The 26890-nt window shown below is 35.3% G+C and overlaps 1 protein-coding gene across 1 annotated transcript in view; it reads right to left on the bottom strand.

Annotated features, from left to right (window-relative positions):
• Positions 1-26890, bottom strand: part of SUGCT (succinyl-CoA:glutarate-CoA transferase) — a 1111985-nt gene that overhangs the window by 30429 nt on the left and 1054666 nt on the right. Inside the window, exons 10-11 of the mRNA XM_053715817.1 lie at positions 25083-25154; positions 7250-7347 (exon numbers count right to left, since the gene is read on the bottom strand). Of these exons, the coding sequence (XP_053571792.1) occupies positions 7250-7347; positions 25083-25154 (170 nt within the window). The remainder of the gene's footprint in view (positions 1-7249; positions 7348-25082; positions 25155-26890) is intronic.

Raw genomic sequence — 26890 nt, 5'->3', positions numbered from 1 at the left:
TATAGGCTTACATGCTATAAGGTTTTAGGGGATAGCAGTGGAGATAGGAAGGTTAGGGTAGGTTGTAAGCGTCCCTGAATAGTAGAGTCTTCAGGGAGCACTTGAAGCTTAAAAACTAGGGGAGATTCATGTGGAGCGAGGCAGAGAGTTCCATAAGATGGGAGCCAGTCTTGAGAAATCTTGTACACGGGAATGTGAGGAGGTAACAAGAGAAGAAGAGAGTAGGAGATCATGACCAGAGGTAAGGGGATGCGAGGTAGAGTATCTGGAGACAAGGTCTGAGATGTAGGGGGAGCAGTGCAATTGAGGGCTTTGTGTGTCAGAGTGAGAATTTTGTGATTAAGCCTAGAGGCAAGAGGAAGCCAGTGAAGGGATTGGCAGAGAGGTGCAGCAGAAGAAGAGCGACGTGCAAGGAAGATGAGTCTGGCAGAGGCATTCATTATGGATTGTAAAGGAGCTAGGTGGCAGCTAGGGAGACCAGAGAGGATAGAGTTGCAATAGTCGAGGCGGGAAAGGATGAGAGAGTGAATTAAAATCTTTGTTGTGTCTTTTTAACGTTTAAATTTTAACGTTTTAATGTTTAAACATTAGTTTTATTTTCCCCGTAGACATCAATGGTGCTGTGTTACGGAGCTTTTCATTCCACGATCGCAGGTGTTAGACATTTTTTTGCCGGCTCTCCCCATTGATGTCTATGGGGAAATTGTGCAAGAGCACGTAACAGCAGCACTTGATTTCGGTGCGGTATGGAGCTCAATGCAACCATATCGCCCGCACAAGCCTGCTTTTTTTAAAACTCGTAATACCAGCGCTATAGGGAGGTGAAATAACGCCGCTTTTGTGGCGGTCGTTAAAATCCCTATAGCGCTCAAAACTTGTACATCTAGCTAATAGAAAACATACTAAAATTAATACATCAGAAGTAAAAAAACAGAGTTATATACTTGAGAATCTGAAACTGCTTATGCTCTACTAACCTTTGCTCTACTAAGGTTATATTCAAACTCTAAAGAATCCTAAAAATAAGCACCAATTTCCATAGAAATAGTAGTACAGTCCAAAAAGGGAATCAGGATAAACCATTCTTTAGAACATTATACAGATGTTCATAGAAATAGTAGTACAGTCCAAAAAGGGAATCAGGATAAACCATTCTTTAGAACATTATACAGATATTATCTTGAATAGGAAAAACCCTCAGGAGCAAGTAAAAATCTTAAAATCCAGATTTTTAAAATAACATACAGCTAGATTATGAGTTCTGCATTAGCCTTAAAAAGCAGCGTTGAAAGGTCCCAACGCTGCTTTTTAACAACCGCTGGTATTACGAGTATGGCAGGTACAGGTGTACCGCTCACTTTTCTGCCGCGACTTTTGTCTACCGCAAATCCCCTTACGTCAATTGCGTATCCTATCTTTTTAATGGGATTTGCCTAACGCTGGTATTACGAGTCTTGGAAGAAGTGAGCGGTACAGCCTCTACCTCCAAGACTCCTACCGCATAAAAAAGTCAGTAGTTAAGAGTTTTATGGGCTAACGCCGGAACATAAAGCTCCTAACTATAGTGCTACAAAGTACACTAACACCCATAAACTACCTATGAACCCCTAAACCGAGGCCCCCCCCCACATCGCAAACACTAAAATCAAATTATTTAACCACTAATCTGCCGACCGGACATCGCCGCCACCTATGTTATACTTATGAACCCCTAATCTGCTGCCCCTAACTTCGCCGACACCTATATTATATTTATTAACCCCTAATCTGCCCCCCCCCAACATCGCCGCCACCTACCTACACTTATTAACCCCTAATCTGCCGACCGGACATAGCCGCCACTATAATAATAATAAGTTATTAACCCCTAAACCTGTCTAACCCTAACCCTAACACCCCCCTAACTTAAATATAATTTAAATAAAACGAAATAAAATTTCTATAATTAAATAAATTAATCCTATTTAAAACTAAATACTTACCTATAAAATAAACCCTAAGCTAGCTACAATATAACTAATAGTTACATTGTAGCTATTTTAGGATTTATATTTATTTTACAGGCAACTTTGTATTTATTTTAACTAGGTACAATAGCTATTAAATAGCTAATAACTATTTAATAGCTACCTAGTTAAAATAATTACAAAATTACCTGTAAAATAAATCCTAACCTAAGTTAGAAATACACCAAACACTACACTATTAATAAATTAATTAAATAAATTACCTACAATTATCTAAACTAAAATACAATTAAATAAACTAAACTATAGTACAAAAAAAACAAACACTAAATTACAACAAATAAAAAAATATTACAAGAATTTTAAACTAATTACACATAATCTAAGCCCCCTAATAAAATAAAAAAGCCCCCCAAAATAATAAAATTCCCTACCCTATACTAAATTACAAAAGTAATCAGCTCTTTTACCAGCCCTTAAAAGGGCTTTTTGCGGGGCATTGCCCCAAAGTAATCAGCTCTTTTACCTGTAAAAAAAAAAATACAAGACCCCCAGAACATTAAAACCCACCACCCACACACCCCTACTCTAAAACCCACCCAATCCCCCCTTAAAAAAACTAACAATACCCCCCTGAAGATCACCCTACCTTGAGCCGTGTTCACCCAGCCGGGCACCGATGGGCCAGAAGAGGACATCCGGACCGGCAGAAGTCTTCATCCTATCCGGGCAGAAGAGGACCTCCAGACCGGCAGACATCTTCATCCAGGCGGCATCTTCTATATTCATCCCTGCAGAGCGGAGCCATCTTCTATCCAGTCAACACGGAGCCATTCTTTTCTTCCGATGTCCTAACGCAGAATGAAGGTTCCTTTAAATGAAGTCATCCAAGATGGCGTCCCTCGAATTCCGATTGGCTGATAGGATTCTATCAGCCAATCGGAATTAAGGTAGGAAAAATCTGATTGGCTAATGTAATCAGCCAATCGGATTGAAGTTCAATCCGATTGGCTGATTGGATGAGCCAATAGAATGCGAGGTCAATTCTATTGGCTCATCCAATCAGCCAATCGGATTGAACTTCAATCCGATTGGCTGATTAAATCAATCAATATAGGTATTATGTAGGTGGCGGCGGTGTCCGGAGCGGCAGATTAGGGGTTAATAGTATAATGCAGGTGGCGACGATGTTGGGGGCGGCAGATTAGAGGTTAATAAGTGTAAGGTTAGGGGTGTTTAGACTTGGGGTTCATGTTAGGGTGTTAGGTGTAGACTTAGAAAGTGTTTCCCCATAGGAAACAATGGGGCTGCGTTAGGAGCTGAAAGCTGCTTTTTTGCAGGTGTTAGGTTTTTTTCCAGCCAGCTCAGCCCCATTGTATGCTATGGGGAAATCATGCACAAGCACGTTTTTCCAGTTTACCGCTACCGTAAGCAACGCTGGTATTGAGGTGAGAAGTGGAGCTAAATTTTACTCAACGCTCACTTTTCTGAGGCTAACGCAGCCATTCAGAAAACTCGTAATACCAGCGTTGTTTAAAGTAAGCACTGGAAAAAAAGGAGCGTTAGCCCCGCAAGTTTTTACCGACAAAACTCGTAATCTAGGCGATAGTTAATAGGAGGAGTAAGCTCCTAAAAGCTAAAAATGACAAAGAATGTTCAAACGAAAAATAAGGAGACTTTTTTATTAAAACTGTCTCTGATACAGGATCCTTTGAGCCAAAGAAAACCTACATCAGTAGAATAAACTTAAGTTTGCTGTCGGTCAGAACAAAATTAATTAAATCTTAACAATATTAAAAAGACCTTGTAAGTTTACTTAAAGGCATAATAGCAGTCATAACCTTTATGATAAAAGCAATAACATGTGATGTTGTTTGCAGATGACATCAAGTACATGAACTGAATAAGTAAAAACAGTAAATGTCATTGTACCTGTAGAAACATTTTAAGCATAAAATAAATAAATAAATGCCACAAAATTGAGCTGAAGAAAATAACAACAGCTTAATAATAAAAAGAACACACTTAGCTTTGTAGAATTGTGTTTCAGGGCATCATAGTTTCTACAGTAACATCAGAGTCAGGATCAGAATGAAACATCTCGCAAAATGTAACAAAAAAAGAAAAAATAACATTAGGCAAAACATTAAATTTGCACAATGTAGTTTCAATAGATAGGAAAATAAAGATAGTAATTTTTTAAACAAACAATAAAATAAAAAAGCAGGCATAACAGTTTCCAAAATTCATGAAAACAGCGAGCAATAGAGGGAGAGGGGTAAAAATAACAAAATTTTTGCGCCAAGAATGATGCATTACGCAAAAGGAAGTTAAACAATTTTTTGGCGCAAAACTAACACCAGGAAATGACGCAACTTGCGTCATAACAAATGCAACTTCATACCAAAACAAGTAAGGTCAACAAAGACACAGGAAATTACTAAATTTGCGCCATCAAAAGCGCAACTTTGCGCCAAAAAATGTTTGCGCCAAGAATGATGCAATAAATAACAGCATTGTGCGAGCCTAGATTTGCCTATGAAATTTTTTTTTTAAAAAAATACTGAACCCCAGGTAAGACTGCAAAAGGGAAATATATATAAACCTGACTCATGGCAAATATAAGTAAAAAAACATATATTTAAAACTTTATATTAATACATAAAGCGCCAAACCATAGCTGAGAGTGTCTTAAATAATGATACATACTTACCGAAAGACACCCATCCACATATAGAAGATAGCCAAACCAGTGCTGAAAACTAACAGCAGAGGTAATGGTATATAAGAGTATATTGTCGATCTGCAAAGAGAGGTAGGAGATGAATCCCTATGACCGATAACAGAGAACCCTTGAAAAGATTTCCCATGAGAGAAACCATACAATCAATAGGGTTGAAAAAGTTCCAGCACCAGGGTGATCCCTAATATAGGGTTTAGCAATTATGCAGGTGTGCAGGCTATCCAAGACTAGCACCTTAGTCTTTAAACATCAATAGTCCAAAGAAAAACGGATAGCAGCACTACCATATATAAAAATAAATCTTTATTTAAGCCATCATAGCAAAATAATTGTTATTTTGCTATGATGGCTTAAATAAAGATTTATTTTTATAGATGGTAGTGCTGCTATCCGTTTTTCTTTGAACTATACAATCAATAGGGAATACTCTCTTCCCATCCCTCTGACAAACACTGTACTCTGAGAGGAATTGGGCTTCAGAATGCTTAGAAGCGCTTATCATAGAAGAAAATTATAAAAACTAAGCACAAACTTACTTTATCACCTCCATAGGAGGCAAAGTTTGTAAAACTGAGTGGTGGGTGTGGTGGGAGGTGTATTTATAGGCATTTTGAGGTTTGGGAAACTTTGCCCCCCCCCCCGGTAGGAATGTATATCCCATATGTCACTAGCTCATGGACTCTTGCCAATTACATGAAAGAAACTAAAAAATACATACGTAAAATAATATATATTTTAAGCATGATCATGTATATATCTACTAATCTACTGTGCTGGTAGGAAAGTGACTAATCTAAAACCTACATGTCTATAACTTAACTGTCCAAGAATGTAATTACATAGTGCAAAATGTTTATGTAGTAACTCAAAACTACCCCACTAAATATTGAATGCTGCAGACATATAAATAATTTCATTTCAGCCAAAGGGGGTTAACTGTTTAAATTTCCATAGCCAGTATATCTCCCTGCGTCTTAAATGGATAAATCTGTTATGTCCCCAAGATTTGGGGATTTGTTCAATAGGTAAGATATTCCATATATCTGTCTGGTCTCCAAGATAACAAACTGCATGGGAAGCTGGGAAAACTATGCTTCAAAAACATTTTCTTGACATTCCTTAAAAGTTAACCCCATTTTTTTCTTGATGGATCTTGAGGTTCTCCCCACATATTGGATGCCACAAATACACTCCAGGAAGTAAACCACAAATATAGAATCACGGATAAGATGTGTCTTGATCTCAAATTTCTCACCTGTAGTGAAGGATTCAAATCCAATGACACCCCATGGAGTGTATTCAAACATACCATATAACTTATTATAATATTTTTAGACTTCTGATGGTCTAAGTTGGAGCCCCAAAGGGGAAATATTTGGGAAAGAACTGCTACAACTTTGCTCAGAGCTCATTTATTTTTTTAATGTAGGGGCCCTCATAAAATTGCATATGGAGACATCTCCCACAATCTTCTTTAATATAGGATCTTCCAAAAGGATAAACCAGTATTTTTTTGCTATTGTATTGGGTAATAAACCATAATTTTCTATCATCTTTTCTATTTTTCTATTTTCAATAAAAACAAATCATTCCTGTTTCTCACTCTAGCTCTATGGTAACCCTGATAAATCAATTCTTCAGGATATCCTTTTTCCAAAAATCATTGTTTCAACACTAAAGATTGTTCCTCAAAGATATTGATATCAGAACATTTTCTTCTCACTCAAAATTGTTTATATTAGGTTGAAAGATTTCCATGGGACATAGTGATTACTATTCTAATTCAAATAACTATAACTGTCCACTTTCCTAAAGAATGTTTTGGTGGCATTTATCATTGCACAAGCATTCTTTGTGAATTGCTTGTGTAATGCCGCCCCATGCAGATTTGCGGACAATCAGCCGCTAGCAGGGGGTGTCAATCATCCTGATCGTATCTGATTGGGATAATTGCTGTCGCGGATTAGTTAAGTAGCAGCCGTCTTAAGACCAATGCTTCTTAACGTATGTTTCCAGCAGGCTGTATTCACAGCTTAATAATTCAGTCCCATTTCCTCCCCCTTCTCAATATAATACTTAATTTAAGGAATTAAATACAACACTTATGAATTTTGGAGGAAAATGTTACGCCGATCTAATTACAATTAAGGTGTTCAACAAACCTGAGGGCTTCTTGTTCGCTGCACTCCCAGATAAAAATCTAATTTCCACTAATAAGAAGTCCCTCTGCCTGTCCGGTAGAAATATATCCTTTATCCAAATAGTGTTTATCAGCTTTAATACCCAAAACGTGTTTTACATTGGAGTATAGGGCTGTAACATCACAGAAAAGCCACAGCTAACTCTGTTGTCCTTTGTTGAAAATCTCTAATTTCAAAATCTTATCAGCTATATCTCTAAGATAAGATGGTAACATAATTACTGATTTTTGCTCCTAAATTTAGTGTAATTTGTATAGAAGTTTCAAATCTATTCTATGTAAAAGCTAAGAGCAAACATTGCAAAAAATAATGCTTTAATTCAATTAATATATGCTTACCTTGCAGCTAAAATCCTAATTAGTTCTTTTCTGTGCTGTACTCTCAGTTTGTTAGTCTTAAACTTGGATTCATTAGTCAGCTCAAGCAAACTCAGGATCTATAGCAAATAAAAATAGTACTTTAGAAAAAAAAAATAATACAAAAAATGAGAAAATTTTCCAAACAAATAACAATGAACGGGTTTTTAGCTAAAATGTAAAATTAAATGTTTTCATTTATAAAGGCATTCTAAGATCTATTACAAAGTTACTAAATAGGTTCCTAATATAGATTAAAGATGATAACTGAGAGGAAAGCTTTTATAATTAACATGTGATTAGGTGCCATTTACTCAGTCTATAAAAATGTAGGGAACCCTGTTTGGCGATAGCCAGGAACTACTTTAAAGAGCAAGAGTTGATGTAAGGGACTCATGTAGTTGCACTAAGATGGTTACACTGGGGCATCGGTAAATAAAAAAAAGTGTTGCTGAAAAGCAGCTTAAGTGGGAAGAGACTGGCTGAGGCTGCAGAGATTAACCTTTTAAGCAAGGTGGTCATCATCAGCACTATCTTCAGAGTGGATGATGACCATGCGTTGCCCCCTTTCTGAGCTAATTGCTCCCCCCACGCACACCCTTACCCCCATATACGAGGTGGCCAAGCATTGCTGGGGGAATCAGAGGATGGCGTGGAAGTGCAGGCTGCAGTAAGGGAGCTGTAAGGAGGGAGGGGTAAATATTCAAACCTCTCGATCTCAGCTCCATTTAAGTGATAGTAAATCCTAGCGTTTCACAAAAAGTTCCTTTATTTGTGTGAAGCGTTAACCGTGCTGAGCACCTCAGGCCACCCTCAGCAGAATGCTATTTTTCAATGAGGTGACATTTCCACCTTTTAGCCGTGCAGGCCAGCAGGCAATATGCCAGATAGTTAGAACGCTATTGGCTAAGATCACCACACAGCAAAATAGCGTTCTGATGTGGGCTGCCTGAAGTGCTCAGTGCGGCGAACGCTGCAAACAAATAAAGGAACTTTCAGCATTTTAAACTTCATGACTGAATGTCCCCCTTATTTGTTGCACTGGTAAATCCTAGCTTTTCAAAAACGCTAGGATTTACTATCACTTTAAGCCCTAGAAACACCCCATCTTTAAAATAAAGCCCCTATATAGGTTTTGATAGCCAATTAAGCACCATGGTAATAGTAATAACCTGACATTAATAGATGTGCATTTATTTGAGTAGAGACTTATTTGGAGCCACTATGTGCACACCCGAAGGCCCTTATTTATATGAATATTTAACTGTATTGTTAAAAAAAAAACACACACTATTTTTCAAAACCATGCTCACAATTTTTTTAAATGAAAATAAACAGATATAAAATTAAAATAAACATATTTTTCACATGTTTTGATTTAAACGTCTTATATGTCAAGAAATATACATAAAATAACAGTATAATTTAAATCTGCTGAAAAAAACAACAACAAAAATACTAAACAATATATAATGTGTGGGTTTTTTACTCTAAAGTAAGGCTTAAATGTGAGCTGAATCTAAAAACTCCAAAAGAGCTCAGCACAGGGGTGGAAATGGCTCAGCGGTTAAGGAAGAGACAAACATATCCTGTATTATCCTGTAATCTAGACTAAAGAACCAGAGGTTATTGTAATAAGAACTGCTCTCCAGGTGACATACAAGTTGGCTCTGTGAGTAAAAGAATAGCTCCAGCTATTTACATATCAGTAAGCTTTTGCAACTACAAGGACTAAAGGTCTGCTTGTTTTAGCTAATATTTTGCATGTTATACACTTTACATATTTCATTCTTAAGATAAATCATCTAAGTAAAATAAATACACTATATGGCCAAAAGTATGTGGGCATCCCTACTAACTACTGACTTAAGGTATTCCAGTCATACCCACTACTAACAGGTGCATATCACCCAGCACATAGCTATGAAATCTACATGAACAAACATTAACAGTACAATTGGTCATACTGAAGAGCTCAGTGACTTTAAACATGGCACTTTCATAGGATGCCACCTTTGCCACAATTGAGTTTGTGAAGTTTCTACCCTACTGGATTTGCTCTTGTCAACTGTAAGTGCTCTTACTGTGAAGTGGAAGTGTCTAGGAGTAACAACAACCCAGTCCAAAAGTGGTAGACCATACAAACTCCCAAACTTGGGCTGCCCAGTGCTGAAGTGTGTAGCATGTAATAATTGCATCTCTCACTACAGAATTCCAAACTACCTTAGTAGAAACATTAGCAGAAGAACTTATCTTATTGAAATGGGTTTCCATGACCAATTAGCTGTGCACAATTCTCACACCAACATGTGCAATGCCAACTGACTGCTGGAGTGGTACAAAAAAGGCCATCACTGACTCGGAACAACAGAAACATGTTCTCTGGACTGATGCATTATGCTTCACTATTTGATGGAAGATTCTGGGTGTGGCGGATTCCAGGAGAACACTACCTATCTGAATGCAAAGTGCCTAATGTAAAGTCTGGTGGAGGAGGGATTATGCTCTAGTGCTGTTCAGTTTTTAATCTAGGCCCTTTAGTTCCGGTAAAGAGTAATCTTAATGCTACAGGATACAATCAAATTTTAGACAACTGAGTACTTCCAAACTTTGTGGCAACAGTTTGGGAAAGGTACTTTCCTGTTCTAGAATAACTGTGCCCCTGAAAACAAAGTGAGGCCCATGAAGATATGATGAGTTTGGTGTGGATGAACTCTATTGGCCAGTGGTTGTGGTTTTAGTCACAAAAAGGAGGGGGGCTCCATATTAATGTCCATGGTTTTGGAATAGGATGTCCAACAAGATCAAATATATGTGATGGTCAGATGTTCACTGGACTGCTATATAACTTGAGTCTCAATTGTATGACCTATTTCCATGGTATTCGGAACAGGCAAAGTAAGAACTTTAGGGACTTTGGATTACTTTCCTTCATTTCTATAATAAGTGTTGTCAAATTTTGCTGTTATTGCAAGAACTTTCCTTATGAATTTAAAGGCAACATTTTTAGAGATTTCTCAGAATGGCATGTTTTGAGGAAATACATATATATTCTTTGTGTCTTGAAGCAGCCAGAAATATAGCATGCTTTGCTGCTTAGTTATCCTCTCTTAAAGGTCAATAATTGTCTAAAAATTACACAATCTAATCTGTTAGAGAATGTAATTTTAAGACTATCAACCCTACACTACTGTGTGTTTAACCACACAGTAGTGCCCCTCGGGCCCCACAGAGTATGACTGGTACCAAGTGGAAATCACACCTGATCCAATCAGCATTGCTAGTTGCACATCTGGGTCATGAGACTAGCACTTCTGATTGGATCAAAAGTGGTTTCCACTTGGGACAAGCAGTGCTCCGTGAGTCTGAGTGTCAATTCTTCTGTGTGTTTAACCCCTTTACAGGGTCGTCAGTCTTAAAATTACACCCTTTCCTCAGATCCTCTATATAATAAATCCAGAGTTTTCCTTTATAGGCTATTTAATTATACTGAATATTACATTCATTACCTGCGCAAAGGTACCTCACAAACACACACATTAGTGTAGCTATTCTCAGACTAATTATTACATACAGTGTGATATGATCATTATTAGTGTATAGATACTCGGCATGTATTTGCATTACAGTGTGTGAATTATCTGTGAATATGACACAGCAAAATAAGGCTTACTTCTACTCTGATAACAAAGATGCTGTTCTCTATAAGACAAGGAAATAGAGATAATTCCAACTGCTAAAAGAAATTTAATCATCAGTGTTTATATTTTGCATCACTACATGGTCCTTATGAGTGTATATACACATTGCGTTATTATACGTTTTAAACCACTTTAATGGTTCTTTTTGGATCTATCAGCTGCTTTCAACAAAGCTGACCATCCTCTCCTCTTACAAACAAATCCTCCCCTTGCTTGCTTCCAATCTCTCGAATCGCTCATTTACAGTTTCCTTTAGTAGCATATCCTCTGATCATTTTCCTCTTTCAGTAGGAGTACCACATGTCTCTGTCTTGGGTCCCTTGCTTTTTTCTATTTATACATCCTCCCTTGGAAAACGTATATCCTCCAGTATCACTTATATGCTGATGATACCAAAATCTATCTTTCCTCTCCTGGTATCTCTCTTTACTCAATCAGATTACCAACTTTCTTTCTGCAATTTTCTCTTGGATCTCTTCACACTACCGTTTGAAAGAAGGTATATCAGAATGTTTAACTGTTTTTAAAAAAGAAAAAAAAAATGGACGTTGATGTGCTGCTTAAACTTACTTTGTCAGGATTAGGGAGGTTTTATCTATCTCCACCAATACAGCTGAAGGAGTTGCCCCTTCAGTTTAAACATAAACAGCTTTACTCAATTTTTTAAATTTAAATTTTTTTTTAAAGGGACAGTCTACACCAGAATTTTTATTGTTTAAAAATATAGATAATCACTTTATTACCCATTCCCTAGTTTTGCATAACCAACACAGTTATATAAATACACTTTTAACCTCTGTCATTACCTTGTATCTAAGCCTCTGCAAACTGCCCCCTTATTTCAGTTCTTTTGACAGACATCCATTTTAGCCAATCAGAGCTGGCTCACCTGAATCCACGTGTGTGAGCACAGTGTTATCTATATAACACACAAGCTAACACCCTCTAGTGGTGAAAAACTGTAAAAATGCCCTGAGAGAAGAGGCGGCCTTCAAGGGCTTATAAATTAGCATATGAACCTCCTAGATTTAGCTTTCAACTAAGAATACCAAGAAAACAAAGCAAAATTGGTGATAAAAGTAAATTGGAAAATTGTTTAAAATGACATTCTCTATCTGAATCATGAAAGTTTATTTTGGACTAGACTGTCCCTTTAACATTGTAATTACAACTTATTGATTCAATTATAATGAGGACTTGTTCATACCTTTGCATACAATTGTCTCCTCTTGTCTAATAATATCAATTTATGATGTGTGCGGTTTACTTTATTTTTCCGTAGTTTATATTTTTATCCAAACACTTAAATATCCAATATAGTAGAAAAATTACATGATCTAATTTCTTAGATTATAGCATGTCCTTTTATCATTAGTAACCCTGAAACTTTTTTTTTTTAATTCTTGTTAAAAAAACAAAAAAACAATTACAATCTTTACAATTCAAACACAGTCAAGGTTGATCACTTTCAAAGTCTTCAGTGTCCATTTCCCCACAAAGAAAAGAATGGCTGTCGATTACAGAAAACCGAAAAAGGGTTAACAGGGTTAATGGAATCCAGAGTGTGTGTGCAATTGGACAGAATAGTGTTTCTGAGAAATATTAAACAATATGAAGGCAATTTGTTTGCTCAATTATTTCTTTTTCTTTCATTTAAAGGGACATGAAACATACAATCTGTCTCTCATGATTCTGATACAGATTTGCTTTGTTCTCATGTTATTCTTTGTTACATAGGTATCAAGATAGGTAGCGTGTACATGTCTGGAAAACTATAGGACAATAAATAGTGCTGCCATCTAATGCTCTTGCTAATGTATAACATTGTTGCAAAACTGCTGCCATATAGTGCGGTAGACACATGCACACTCCCGAACCTACCTTCCTGCTTTTTAACAAAAGATAACAAGAAAATGAAGAAAATTTATGAATACAAGTACATTCGAAAATTGTTTAAAATTGTGTGTTATATCTGAATCATAAAATAAAAAATTGGGGGTTTATGTCCCTTTAAATATTTCAAAAATAAAAAAAAATGTTTTCAATCATCAAAAGAACCTTATTTTTCAATTTGGCAAGGTTTTCATTTAAAACCAAGAAGAATACTGTGAAAAATGAATTTCCAGAACAAAAAATATAGCCATATCATCTTCTATGCCAGGATGTAAGCCGTTCCCATACTGTGAAATTGTTAGACCGCTAAGTGGCAAGGTTTTAAATATCTGCAAACATTTCAAACATCACTGCGAAGAACAAAGTTTGTCTTTTGCCGAATATTTATCACTGTAAAAAGAGGGCAACATGAGGTTCTAGATATTGCAAATTGCATTTTTTTCCTTACCAGATCTTTGTGATTTCTGTTTTCTGTAAAACCCCCCATGCTAATGATCTTAGTTGCCAATATACAAGACAGAAAGGTTAAATCCTGATCACAAAGAAGTGATGCCAATGGAAGCTCCATTTAAAGGGACAGTCAACCCCAGAATTTTTGTTGTTTAAAAAGAAAGATAATCCCTTTATTACCCATTCCCCAGTTTTGCATAACCAACACAGTTATAATAATACATGTTTTACCTCTGTAATTATCTTGTATCTAAGCCTCTGCTGACTGCCCCCTTATTTCAGTTCTTTTGACAGACATGCAGTTTAGCCAATCAGTGCTCAGTCCTAGGTCACTTTACGTGCATGAGCTCAATGTTATCTATATGAAACAGGTGAACTAATGCCCTCTAGTGGTCAAAATGTATTCAGATTAGAGGCAGTCTTCAAGGTCTAAGAAATTAGCATATGAACCTCCTAGGTCTAGCTTTCAACTAAGAATACCAAGAGAACAAAGCAAAATTGGTGATAAAAGTAAATTGGGAAGTTGTTTAAAATTGCATGCCGTATTTAAATTATGAAAGTTTTTTTTGGACTTGACTGTCCCTTTAAGAAGAGTAAATTACTGAAACTTACACTAAAGAAAATGCAGATATGAAATAAAAAGAAAGATTTTAAGAACAGTTGGTTGCAGATGTGATTTTAGTTTTCCTTATGTTTCCCACAGATCTTGTTAGCTGTACAAGATGTCACATATATGTCTATTAAATACATATACATATGACAATATTTATACTGCTCACTACCAACGGACAATAAGAAGGAATATAAGTTTATTGAATCTAGACCATATATTCATAGATACACCTAAATTGGTGTCTGTGATCATTTCAGAGTGTATTACACATACACAACATATATTAATTATTCCAAATCCTATTAAAATATTTGCAAACATGTTGAAATGTTATATTTTGTGCAGGCTGAAATATTTTTTTGGGGGAAAAAAAGCATAATGAAAACTATAAAATATAACAGAAAATGATTAGTACATACAAAGGCATTAAATTGGTAGAAAAGAAAAAATTTAATTTAGAGAACTTCTGTTTTCAAATGCACTTTGTTTTCTTTGTATCCTTTGTTAACACTACTGGGAGCATGCTGGTGATTGCTGGCTACACAAATTTGTCTCTTGTCATTGTCTCAGTAGGTGTCCTCAGCTAGCTCCCAGTAGATCACTGTTGCTCTGGAACTGACATCATCAATGTATTTAATCAATTTTAAGGGCTAAACAAATAGTTATATACAGGAAACTGTAATTTTAAAATATTCCAACCTAATAGAGCATTTTCTTTTTGCACTTTTATATCCCTTTAAGGAATCCAAATTTAGAAACGTTCAAAATAAAATACAAAGCACATAGTATAAAACGCACACACACACACATATATCTGATAAACTACATCTGCCTTTTGAAGCAATGGTGACATCATGTGGTGGCAAAATAAATAGACAACTAGTTTAATTTTTATTTGAAGTAAGTAAAAAAAAAAAAAAAAATATATATATATATATATATATAAATATATATATATATATATATATATATTTATAAATAAATATATCTATATATATACCGTAAACTCTCAGTTAACCAGAAAAAAAAAATTGACGATACTATACATCGAAATTAACACTACATTTTCTCTGCACCTTCCTTTCTCTATAGTGGGCTCTCAAAGGTTAAAGCAAGTCCTTTTAATGTCACCAGACCCTACATAACTGCTATGTAAGTACAAGGCAGTCTGAGAATTAGACATTATGCTGCCACTGGGTGCCCGGGACTGAACGGAGGCGGCATTCATATTAATTATTAATTTGCTTTTATTTACTGTATTTAAGTATTAACATCAAGTAAATACAGCATGTATAGTATAATATGAGTTATAGAACCTAGTTAGGCCTATTATTAATAGTAACTCTCAAGCAACCAGAAACTACACCTATCCGGAATCTATCAATCCCCATAGGTGGCGGTTAACTGGGAGTTTACTGTACATATTCACATATATACATACACATATAGTATATGTGTGTGTGTATATATATATATATATATATATATATATATATATATATATATATATTCACAGAGGCTGGTGCACTCGCACAAACAGGTGTCCAGTTCCCCATGACTCAGAATCCAGAAACGTCAGTGCAGCACTGGATGAAAGATGCAAGGCTCTGTCAGGAGTCCAGAAACTCATTGACCTTTTATACACACACACTAATTACAAGCAAACAGATCACAGGTGAGGATGGTTACCTTTAATATCCATTCAAACCCCTTTGTGTCAACTTGTGTGCATGTTATTAGGCCAAAATCACCAGGGTATGTAAACTTTTGATCAGGGTCATTTGGGTAGTTTCTGTTGTCATTATGATTTAAAAAGAGTAAACACAGTTGATTGATAATAAATGGCTTCAGCCAAACACTAACCATGAGTGAAAGAAAAGTGTTTGTGTTATCATTCATATTCTCTGAAAAATGGCCAAGAAATCCAAAATTCTGGCAGGGTATGTAAACTTGTGAGCACAACTGTATATATATACAGTTTTTTTTTGGGGGGGGGGTGTAGGGAGGTACATTTTTCAAATTCTATAACCAGAAACCTGCTTTTCTCACGTATGAACAAAAAACTAAACATTATCAATAATGATAATTTGTTGCTATTTACTACACTGTGAGAAATTTGATATTGAAAAAAAAAAAAAAGTATATAACCATATTTGTATTAGCCCATGTAAATATTAATCCTGAAAATCTCTTTTTAAGTATAATTTTTCTTTTCTCCATCTAATAAAAAAATATCTCAAAATGTATAACAAATGTGAAACATTTATATTTTTGTACTAAGTAAACTAACTTTGCACCATATGTTTTTTTGTCTGAAAGCTAAATAGCTTTTACTTAACCATTATTTGTAAAAATATTTTAACACAATTACATTAACTGTTGCTCTATAATAAACATGACAACATTTTAAGTATGATGTAATTTAAATATATTTTATTAAAAAAAAATGTAATATGTAACAAATAAATACATAAAAAAATGTCCAATAAAGGTGGGGGATAAAGGTAGGGGAGCTATTTGTTAAACAATTTAAATGCACTCCAGTGAGTAAAATAGATCATTAACAACATATTAAAATTGGACAAAAGAAAAAAAGACTACACTGTCCCTTTAATATACAATGGTCTACAGGCATTAAAAGGGGCTCAAGTGAGAAAACTTTACTTTCAACTAAAGTAATACGAGTGCACAGAGGCTCGTAATATTCTAAAAATCACTAGAAATCTTAAGCAAAATATTGTTCCACTTGTATTTTAGGACAATATGTGTATATACTCAAGCAAATGGTGTATCATTTTGAAAATGATCTAATATTTTAATGGTTAGATATTTAATATGAAATATATTTGTACATATACTTTATATAGAGTAGCAATTTATTTTTAATAACCCGGCGCTCACTTTGAGCGAGAGTGTTTGACTGATTTTTAATAGGCCGAAAAGGCTGGACAGACTACCCTTCAGACTTTTAGACAGTCGTATTGGAGGAGAAATAAGGTCTCTGTAGTCAACCGCAGATCATTTACACACATGGAGCCAAGAGAAAAAGGACACAGACAGAATAGGAATGATCTGCTCATTATCACACACATACCATACCTCATAGTGTTTGAGGTTGGATTTTGTGAGTAGTTCCTAAATAGAGGGGCTTGATTGATCTTTGTTTAAATCCATGTAATTAATAATAAATTACTGCACTATATAGAAATTTCTCTTGTGTGCTTCCTATTTCCTCTTTTTGGAAGCTACAATTACCTCTCAGTGATTTTATATATATTGAAGTTTTCAACTTGCTCCTGGAAAAGACACAGAGATTAGTGTGGAACTCTCAATAACTATTTGAGACTTTAAATGTCAGTTTACAAGTTGCTTGCTAAATAACTTTTTCGCTCTTGCGATAACTGTTATTACTGATAACTGTGGCATGAGCAGGCTAACTTCAGCACTAACCCGACACTGTTAGACCAACTGCACTAAACCCAAAATGAGTAACACATACTTTACAATATTTTATATAATAAAAGAATTGTGTGTATGACCTTTTTTGTAGCACCTTTGCAGATCAGTTTGAAATAGGATTCCTGAACAGACACAGTGTAATTTTTTAACAGCTATATAAATGAGCCTTAGAAGTATGATGACAAAAAAATTAAAATTGGTCCCTGCCTTCAGAAACAACTCCGTTTATGAAGCTGCGGATCCAATGTTTGAAGCAGAGGTGGTAGATTTTTAACGCCTTGAACTGATCAGACCTGGGTGACTGACTACTTCTACCCATGCAAGTCTGACTGCTAAAGAACAGGGCATGGGGCTCCACAAGCTATTAATTTCCACCAGCTGATGATGCCTCATTAGCTGCAAACGAGGGTGGCCCAACTATTTTAAAACATTTATTGGACATATTATGGGACACAGGCCAATGTAAAGATGTCAATAAAGCTGTACATAAAAGTACTACAATAAAGTGATGGTAAACTTTACAGTATGGGAAAGATAATTCTGAAACTACCACTGATTTGAATACAACTTTTTTCCAAATTTTTTTTTTAAAGATGGAAAACTGTTAATATTTTAATTATTATGTATAATTTTGTTAATTCCCGATCCGGTCCCCTCCGCAAATGCCTTATTTTTTTCTTGAGGTGGAGTTTTCACCTATTATCCAATCTGCTTTGCCACCATAAGGCATTGAAAAAAAACTCACCGCCCCCCCTTTTATTTTTCTTCTTTCTTTTGTCAAGTAACCTCTTTAAACCATTTTTTATGCTACAGTTATCCAAATTCAGTTATAAAGCATTTCCTTCCCTACTCATGCTGCAATTTAAATCTAGCCAATGACTTATTAAGCATCTGGAAATATAGGTGACCCTGATGAATCAATAAAATTCATCAAACAAATACAGTATCCATCAGGTACTGTACCCACTATAAATTCTCGAGGGTTTAAACCAGACACATTTTAAATTGTTTACAAAAGAATAAATTATTACTCATTGTCATAACTGATCCACTGATCATTTGAACTCCTAAAATAAAGACCATTGAAAGGTCTTACAGAAAGGTTTTGGATGTAACTGCCTTACAGCATATATACTTGAATTAGATAGCAAACAATATTTTAAGAAGAATATGTCTGCATTTTTTTGTCTTTTTTTGTTTTTTAACTTTTGTAGTCTAATGTAGATATAGTTGGATTTAGAAAAACCACCTTATTATTTTATTCCAGTTGCAATAGCTACAGACAATATTCCTGTAGTTTATCCTCCATAGTAAGTTATAACATTTTTATCATACCTCTGTATTTATATGCACTGCATTTGATTTTCAAGTTTACAAATTTTGCACTGAAGCACAAAAATGCAATTATATTGTATCTTGTATTTAATAAAGAGTGAATGTTGAAATCATAATTGCATTTGCATTTTTATTGTAACTTTGAAGGGTTTTGGTGGTTGTTGATTGAATTACACACTTAACCTGCTTAACATATTACATATGTTAGGGAAATGACAAATAAGTTTACATGGGTAAACAAAGAATGTGAGTGTACAACATATTTTTGTCTAATTTTATTTTTCACTGAATAAATTCTTGACCTTTGAGGAAAGTGCTACAATTTTCTCTTTTTTTTGTGTACCTATGGGTAAACATGGAATATTAAAAACCCCTGTGTGCTGTGACATGTTTATTTTCTGAATGATCAAACAGCTAAATAAAAATACATAAATAACAAACAAACACAAATTGTCCTTTGTCAATCTAAGTATAACAACACAAACTTACAAAGAAATGTGTAAAAAAATATGTTATGGTGATTAAGACATCTTGAATGTATAAGGCTAGATTACATTGCAATTGTAATGTTAATAACTGGAAGTAAAAACAATAAAATTTAGTTTTTACTACATTTTACTATAAATTCTTAAGATTAAAACTAGAGTATGATTTAGAATAGGCCATAGCATCCTGGAATTAATTTTAGATTGTGTCTTTTTAATTATTGCAATATTAATTAAAGGGAAATTAAACTGAAAATATTCCTTTCATGGTTCAGATAGGGTAAACAATTTTAAACAACTTTCCAATTTACTTCTATTATCAAATTTCTATTATAAAATTTTTGAGAAACACTTTAGAGAGCTTCAGCAAGAAGAAGACCTGGATAACAATAACAAGGGTAAAACGAGCATCTTAGGTGTGATTAGCTGAACCCCTAAATGAGGACCACCTGGATAGAACCGATATAGGTGGTTGAGATACGGGCACTCTGTAAAGTGTTTCTTGCTTTAGCTCTACGACAAAGGCTACTGACGGAAGGCTGGGAGGTATTCAGGTTGGAAACTAACAGCAGCTGAAAGCAAAATCCATAACTACTGCTCTCAGATGGCGGTATGGATTGTGTCGGTATAAGCTGTAACGCAAGCATTTTAGCCTGAACGCACACCCTGTAATACCGGCGCAAAAACGTCATAAGTGCGGATTTGACGTTGCGTTACAGGATAAAATGCTTGCGTTATAGCTATACCGACACAACTTCCAATAGTGCGTTCCTGCTTTTACACTGAAATTACAATTTTTTCAGCGTTAAAAGCTGCAATGCAAAACTCGTAATCTAGGTGTTATTTATTTGTTTTGTGTCTTTATTAGATATTGTGCTAGAGAAAACCGGCCTTGTTTGCACTAGCGTAATTAATACTGCTCACAAAATTATCTCAAGGCACAAAACATTTAGTTTTGAACCTAGTGCATCACATTGAGACAAGACAGAATGTATTCTAAGGGTTACATCATTGGTTGTTTGCAGTCACATGACTGGCTGACAACAGAGCATTGAGCACAAAGATTGGAAGTTGCCCTGCTTTACGTCTGCTACTTCAGCATTCCATGGCTGAGTGTATTTAAGAGCAGAGAACAAGCACCCAGATTGGTAGTCGCACTGCTTTACTTATGCTAGTTCAGTGTTTTGGAGATCCTTGTAGAAGTATGTGTATTCCAATCAATTTGATTGAGGATATTTGTTATTAAGAACATTTTATTTTCTTTCTGGCTAGTTTTTTACACAGGTTTTTTCTTTTCTTTTTTTTTTCTGACTACTTAAGTAAAATATTTATTTCATTTTTTAGAGGACTGAGAAAGCATAATATTTCAAAGGACTACTCTCAGTATTTTTGATAGCTTCTGCTCAGGTGGTCATGAGGAGAGAATGTGTGTATGTGTGTGTGTAAGTGTGTAAATGTGGGTGTGTGACATTGTGTGAGAATGTATGTTTGTCAGAATGTGTGTGTGTGTGAATGTGGGTGTGTGACATTGTGTGAGAGTGTATGCTTGTGAAAATGTGTGTGTGTGTGAATGTGTGTGACATTGTGTGAGTGTGTTTGTGATATTGTGTGTGTGAATATGAATGTGTGTGTTTAACATTGCGTGAGTGTATGTTTGTGAGAATGTATGTGTGTGAATGTGTGTGTGACATTGTGTGAGAGTATATGTTTGTGAAAATGTGTGTGTGTGACAGTGTATGCTTGTCAGAATGTGTGTGTGTGTGTGTATGTGAATGTGGGTGTGTGACATTGTGTGAAAGTGTATGCTTGTGAGAATGTGTGCGTTTGTGGATTTGTGTGTGTGACATTGTGTGAGAGTGTATGCTTGTGAGAATGTGTGTGTGTGTGTGTGTGTGTGTGTGTAAATGTGTGTGACATTGTGTGAGTGTATGTTTGTCAGAATGTGTGTGTGTGTGTGACATTGCATGAGAGTGTATGCTTGTGAGAATGTGTGTGACATTGTGTGAGTGTATGTTTGTGTGAGATTGTGTGTGTGAATGTGAATGTGTGTGTGGGTGACATTGCGTGAGAGTGTATGTTTGTGAGAATGTATGTGTGTTTGTGTGTGTGTGACATTGTGTGAGAGTATGTTTGTGAAAATGTGTGTGTGTGACAGTGCATGTTTGTGAGAATGTGTGTATGTGAGTGTGAATGTGTGTGTGACATTGTGTGAGAGTGTATGTTTGTGAGAATGTGTGTGTGTCTGTGTGAGAGTGTATGTTTGTGAGAATGTGTGTGTGTGTCTGTGTGAGAGTGTATGTTTGTGAGAATGTGTGTATGTGTGTGTGTATGTGAATGTATGTGTGACATTGTGTGAGAGTGTATGTTTGTGAGAATGTGCGTGTGTGAATGTGTATGACATTGTGTGAGAGTGTATGTTTGTGAGAATGTGTGTGTGAGAGAGAGAATGTGTAGCTCTTCTTAATTTTGAAGTAAGCATAACAGTTTTATCTTAGCATTAGTTTTTTACTATTGGTTTTCACTGTAGGTAAAATATTGTCACATGCCTGTATACATTAAACATTTTAAACAACTTTTTAACACTACCTCAACATTTATGAGGTGACCCATATTTGAGTATGGGAAATCTCCCTTTCTATAATGTTTCTTTAGTTATTTCTGCATTAATCCAGTCTACCTAAAATATTATAAGCCTTATATACAATGTTTGTTTTACTTTTCACACAACAATAATACACAATTTAACTCAATAATACACAATTTTTTTTTATTATTATTTGGTGTGTATCTTAGATCAGAGCTTCCTAAACTTTATTTCACCTGGGGCCCCTTTTTACACTGGAATTTTTTTTATTTTTTATGCTACCTCCCTATTACAATATAGTCCAAAACAAACAACTTGCCCGACGGGTATACCGTTTTTACACATCAATATACAGCACAAGTGAGGGGATTATTAACAAAAACAAGTGTGTAAATGTGGGTGTGTGACATTGTGTGAGAATGTATGTTTGTCAGAATGTGTGTGTGTGTGAATGTGGGTGTGTGACATTGCGTGAGAGTGTATGCTTGTGAAAATGTGTGTGTGTGAATGTGTGTGACATTGTGTGAGTGTGTTTGTGATATTGTGTGTGTGAATGTGAATGTGTGTGTTTAACATTGCGTGAGAGTGTATGTTTGTGAGAATGTATGTGTGTGAATGTGTGTGTGACATTGTAGGAGAGTATATGTTTGTGAAAATGTGTGTGTGTGACAGTGTATGCTGCTCAGAATGTGTGTGTGTGTGTGTATGTGTGTGAATGTGGGTGTGTGACATTGTGTGAAAGTGTATGCTTGTGAGAATGTGTGCGTGTGTGGATTTGTGTGTGTGACATTGTGTGACAGTGTATGCTTGTGAGAATGTGTGTGTAAATGCGTGTGACATTGTGTGAGTGTATGTTTGTCAGAATGTGTGTGTTTGACATTGCGTGAGAGTGTATGCTTGTGAGAATGTGTGTGACATTGTGTGAGTGTATGTTTGTGTGAGATTGTGTGTGTGAATGTGAATGTGTGTGTGGGTGACATTGCGTGAGAGTGTATGTTTGTGAGAATGTATGTGTGTTTGTGTGTGTGTGACATTGTGTGAGAGTATGTTTGTGAAAATGTGTGTGTGTGACAGTGTATGTTTGTGAGAATGTGTGTATGTGAGTGTGTGTATGACATTGTGTGAGAGTGTATGTTTGTGAGAATGTGTGTGTGTGTGTCTGTGTGAGAGTGTATGTTGTGAGAATGTGTGTGTTTGTGTGAGAGAGTATGTTTGTGAGAATGTGTGTATGTGTGTGTGACATTGTGTGAGAGTGTATGTTTGTGAGAATGTGCGTGTGTGAATGTGTATGACATTGTGTGAGAGTGTATGTTTGTGAGAATGTGTGTGTGAGAGAGAGAATGTGTAGCTCTTCTTAATTTTGAAGTAAGCATAACAGTTTTATCTTAGCATTAGTTTTTTACTATTGGTTTTCACTGTAGGTAAAATATTGTCACATGCCTGTATACATTAAACATTTTAAACAACTTTTTAACACTACCTCAACATTTATGAGGTGACCCATATTTGAGTATGGGAAATCTCCCTTTCTATAATGTTTCTTTAGTTATTTCTGCATTAATTCAGTCTACCTAAAATATTATAAGGCTTATATACAATGTTTCTTTTACTTTTCACACAACAATAATACACAATTTAACTTTATATCCTTTTTTTATTATTATTTGGTGTGTATCTTAGATCAGAGCTTCCTAAACTTTATTTCACCTGGGGCCCTTTTTTATACTGGATTTTTTTTTTTTATGCTACCTCCCTATTACAATATAGTCCAAAACAAACAACTTGCCTGACGGGTATACCAATTTTACACATCAATATACCGCACAAGTGAGGGGATTATTAACAAAAACAAGTAAATTCAACTTGTGTAGCTACAGCTAATCACTGACGCTTTTACACTCTTTCCTAACTCCATGTACCGTCCACACAGGCTTCTCTCACACATGTGACAATAAGCAGCCCCCAAGCACTGTGTATATATTGCAGGCAATGTTCCCTCTATGTTTTTGGGCAGTGAGTGCAAACAATTTGGCCTTTGCAATTCTTGGTCAAGTGACTAAAATGTGTGTGTACATTTGAAGAGGTACAAAACTAGCTATGTGACTACCCCCACAATTAGCAAAGCACGGAATAAAGTTACTCACTCATATACAAACACACACATACATACATAAACACACACACACATACATACATAAACACACACACACATACATACATAAAAACACACACATATACATACATAAAAACACACACATATACATACATAAAAACACACTCACTCATACATACAAACTTACAACACACACTCAGTCACACATATACATACACATAGATACATAAATACACATACACACAGCACAGCCCAGGTGTCCCATTAATACAAAACCATTTTATCATTAATTTTCCTTTATGAACAAGGTAGTATGGTAAAAGACATTAAGCCAAACAAAACATACATTTGAAGAACAAGCAGAGGTCAGAGTAATCTCCTATCCATTTCTGGTTAATTGCTTTACTGCTGTTTGGTTATTAATTGCCATTTATCAAATTTTGAGGGGACCCCTATATGTTTTAAGTCCTGCCCCCCAGATTAAAAAGCACCTTCTTAAATGTAGGCTTTGTCATAAAATCATTGTGAGCAGTTATAAGGTTAACAGAAATTAACCACTGAAATTTCTCATAGCAATAGAAAAAAAAAAAATCATACAGCAGTATTCAATGCATTATTCTGCTGCCTCAGTGTGACTGAGTGCTTTATTGGGTTCTCCCATAACCTAATTTTATACTTAATTTTTACTAATTTCCTCACTTAAAATAACAGTATTCCCCACGTAACAAGTAAGACAGAATGCAAAAGTATGATTTTCAATTTATACCCATAATGCCCTAACAATTATAACAGAGACATTTCAAAGTACTTTATGAGTTATAACACAATTTAGCAACAAACACTGCAACAAAACTCCCTCCTCTCCAGTTCCCTTAACAAAAATGTACCTGCCTGCCATTTGATGTACTATATTTATACCTATAATTGGTTAATTGTAGCCCAAGTGTACACATGCATTAAAGTTACACATTCTATTCAGTGTGAAAAGGTTCATTTAAATGTGCCATTACCCAGAACTTCTCAGTGTTGCCAACATAAATAATAATTAGAGCATCATCAAATGATTTTTCCTATCAGGCTTGTTTTTACAACTTAGGATGTTTAAAAAGGTGAATTGTAAGAGAAACATATGAGGCGGTAGTTATGATGGACAGCTTCGCATGACATCATTTTTCTCCTTACCTTGCAAACAGTGGAAAACTGTTGGTCATTGCCTGCCCCAATTACAAGGTAACCATCCTTCGATTTAAATGACTGAAAGAAAATAAATACAGAGTCAATTTTCATATACATTCATAAAATACCAAGTTAGGATTTTTTTACTTACTATGCTACCTTTTGTATAATTCATAGTTCATATACGCAAACGTAACTTTATAATACTTGATATAAACGGTGGATATGATTGATTTGTGATTGATAATAATAAGCATGAGTTTCCACAGAATTTTGTGGAAATATCATAAATAAGTTTGCCAGTAATGGCTGTTTTGTGTACGTGTGCGTTCAACTGCTGACAAAAACTACTCAAACAATTTGTTGTATTATTGTATATCATTAAATTCCTTGAAAGAAGGGAGTTTCTGAATTTCCATGCTTCTTAAATATTTGATAGAAAAAAAATGCATTTGTGTATTTAGTCTCAGTGTAGTTTATGTACAGGTTTAGTGTCTGTGTGATGTCAGTGTGTTACTGTAGTATGTGTGTAGTGTTTATTTTATTTATTTATTTTTTAAATGCATATGTGTCTAGTGCATACATAGTGTGTATGTGTCTGTAGTGTGTGTGTAGCGTTTCAGTGGTGTGTGTGTAATTTGTGTTGTGTAGTTTTCTTGTGTGTATGTGTTCTGTTTCTGTGTGCGCATGTAGTGTTTGTGTGGTGTCCCTGTTGTGTGTGTATGTTTTTTTCTCTGTATGTGTATGTGGTGTTTATGTGGTGTTTCTGTATGTGTGTATGTGTGTGTGTGGTGTATGTATGCAGTGTTTGTATGGTGTTTGTTGTGTGTGAGTATAGTGTTTGATGTGTGTGTAGTGTTTCTGCCTCTGTGTATGCAGTTTGTGTGGTGTGTATGTAGTGTGCACTGTTTCTGCTTGTGTGCATGCAGTGTTTGTGTAGAGTGTACTGTGTTTGTGTAGTGGGTCTTTATGTAATGTTTGTGTGGTGGTTGTGTAGTATTTATGTGTCTGGTGTGTGTATGTAATGTTTGTGTAGCTTTTCTGTGTGTATATAATATTTGTGTGATGTGTAGTATTTATTGTGTGTGAAGTATGCAGCATTTCTGCTTGTGTGTATGCAGTATTTGTGCAGTGTCTGTAGTGTGATCGGTAGTGTGTGCAGTAGGTGTGTATGTAATGTTAGTGTGGTGGTTGTGTAGTATTTATGTGTGTGGTGTGTGTATGTAGTGTTTGTGTAGTTTTTCTGTGTGTATATAATATTTGTGTGGTGTGTAGTATTTATTGTGTGTGTAGTATGCAGCATTTCTGCTTGTGTGTATGCAGTATTTGTGCAGTGTCTGTAGTGTGTTCGGTAGTGTGTGCAGTAGGTGTGTATGTAATGTTAGTGTGGTGTGTGTGTGAAATAGTTGTGTAGTATATGTATGTAATCTTGTGTAGTGTGTGTAGACTGACTTCTACTTATATATGCATGCATTGTCTGTACTTTATTAATATGTTAAAAAAAATCCTTGTACTAAATCATTATAATTTCTTACATTATTCTTGCTGTTAAAGAGGCAGAGCTAAAGTATTTGACCTACTATAAACTTTGTCATGAGCTATACCTTAATTGCATTACTTATAGAACACAACCAAAACACTGCCATCTTTAATTGATAATAATTGCTAAACATTAGTGTCAAATGATTCCAAATGTTATTTTAATGAAATGCAGACATTAATCCATCTAAAATGAAGATTATAATCAATGTTCAACTGTGCAACTTTACCTGAAACTAAATTACACTAAGGGCATTCGTTTGCAATTAGATTGA

This window comes from Bombina bombina, chromosome 5 (genome assembly GCF_027579735.1).
Source record: "Bombina bombina isolate aBomBom1 chromosome 5, aBomBom1.pri, whole genome shotgun sequence".
NCBI lineage: Eukaryota > Metazoa > Chordata > Amphibia > Anura > Bombinatoridae > Bombina > Bombina bombina.
This window is presented reverse-complemented; position numbering and strand designations above follow the sequence as displayed.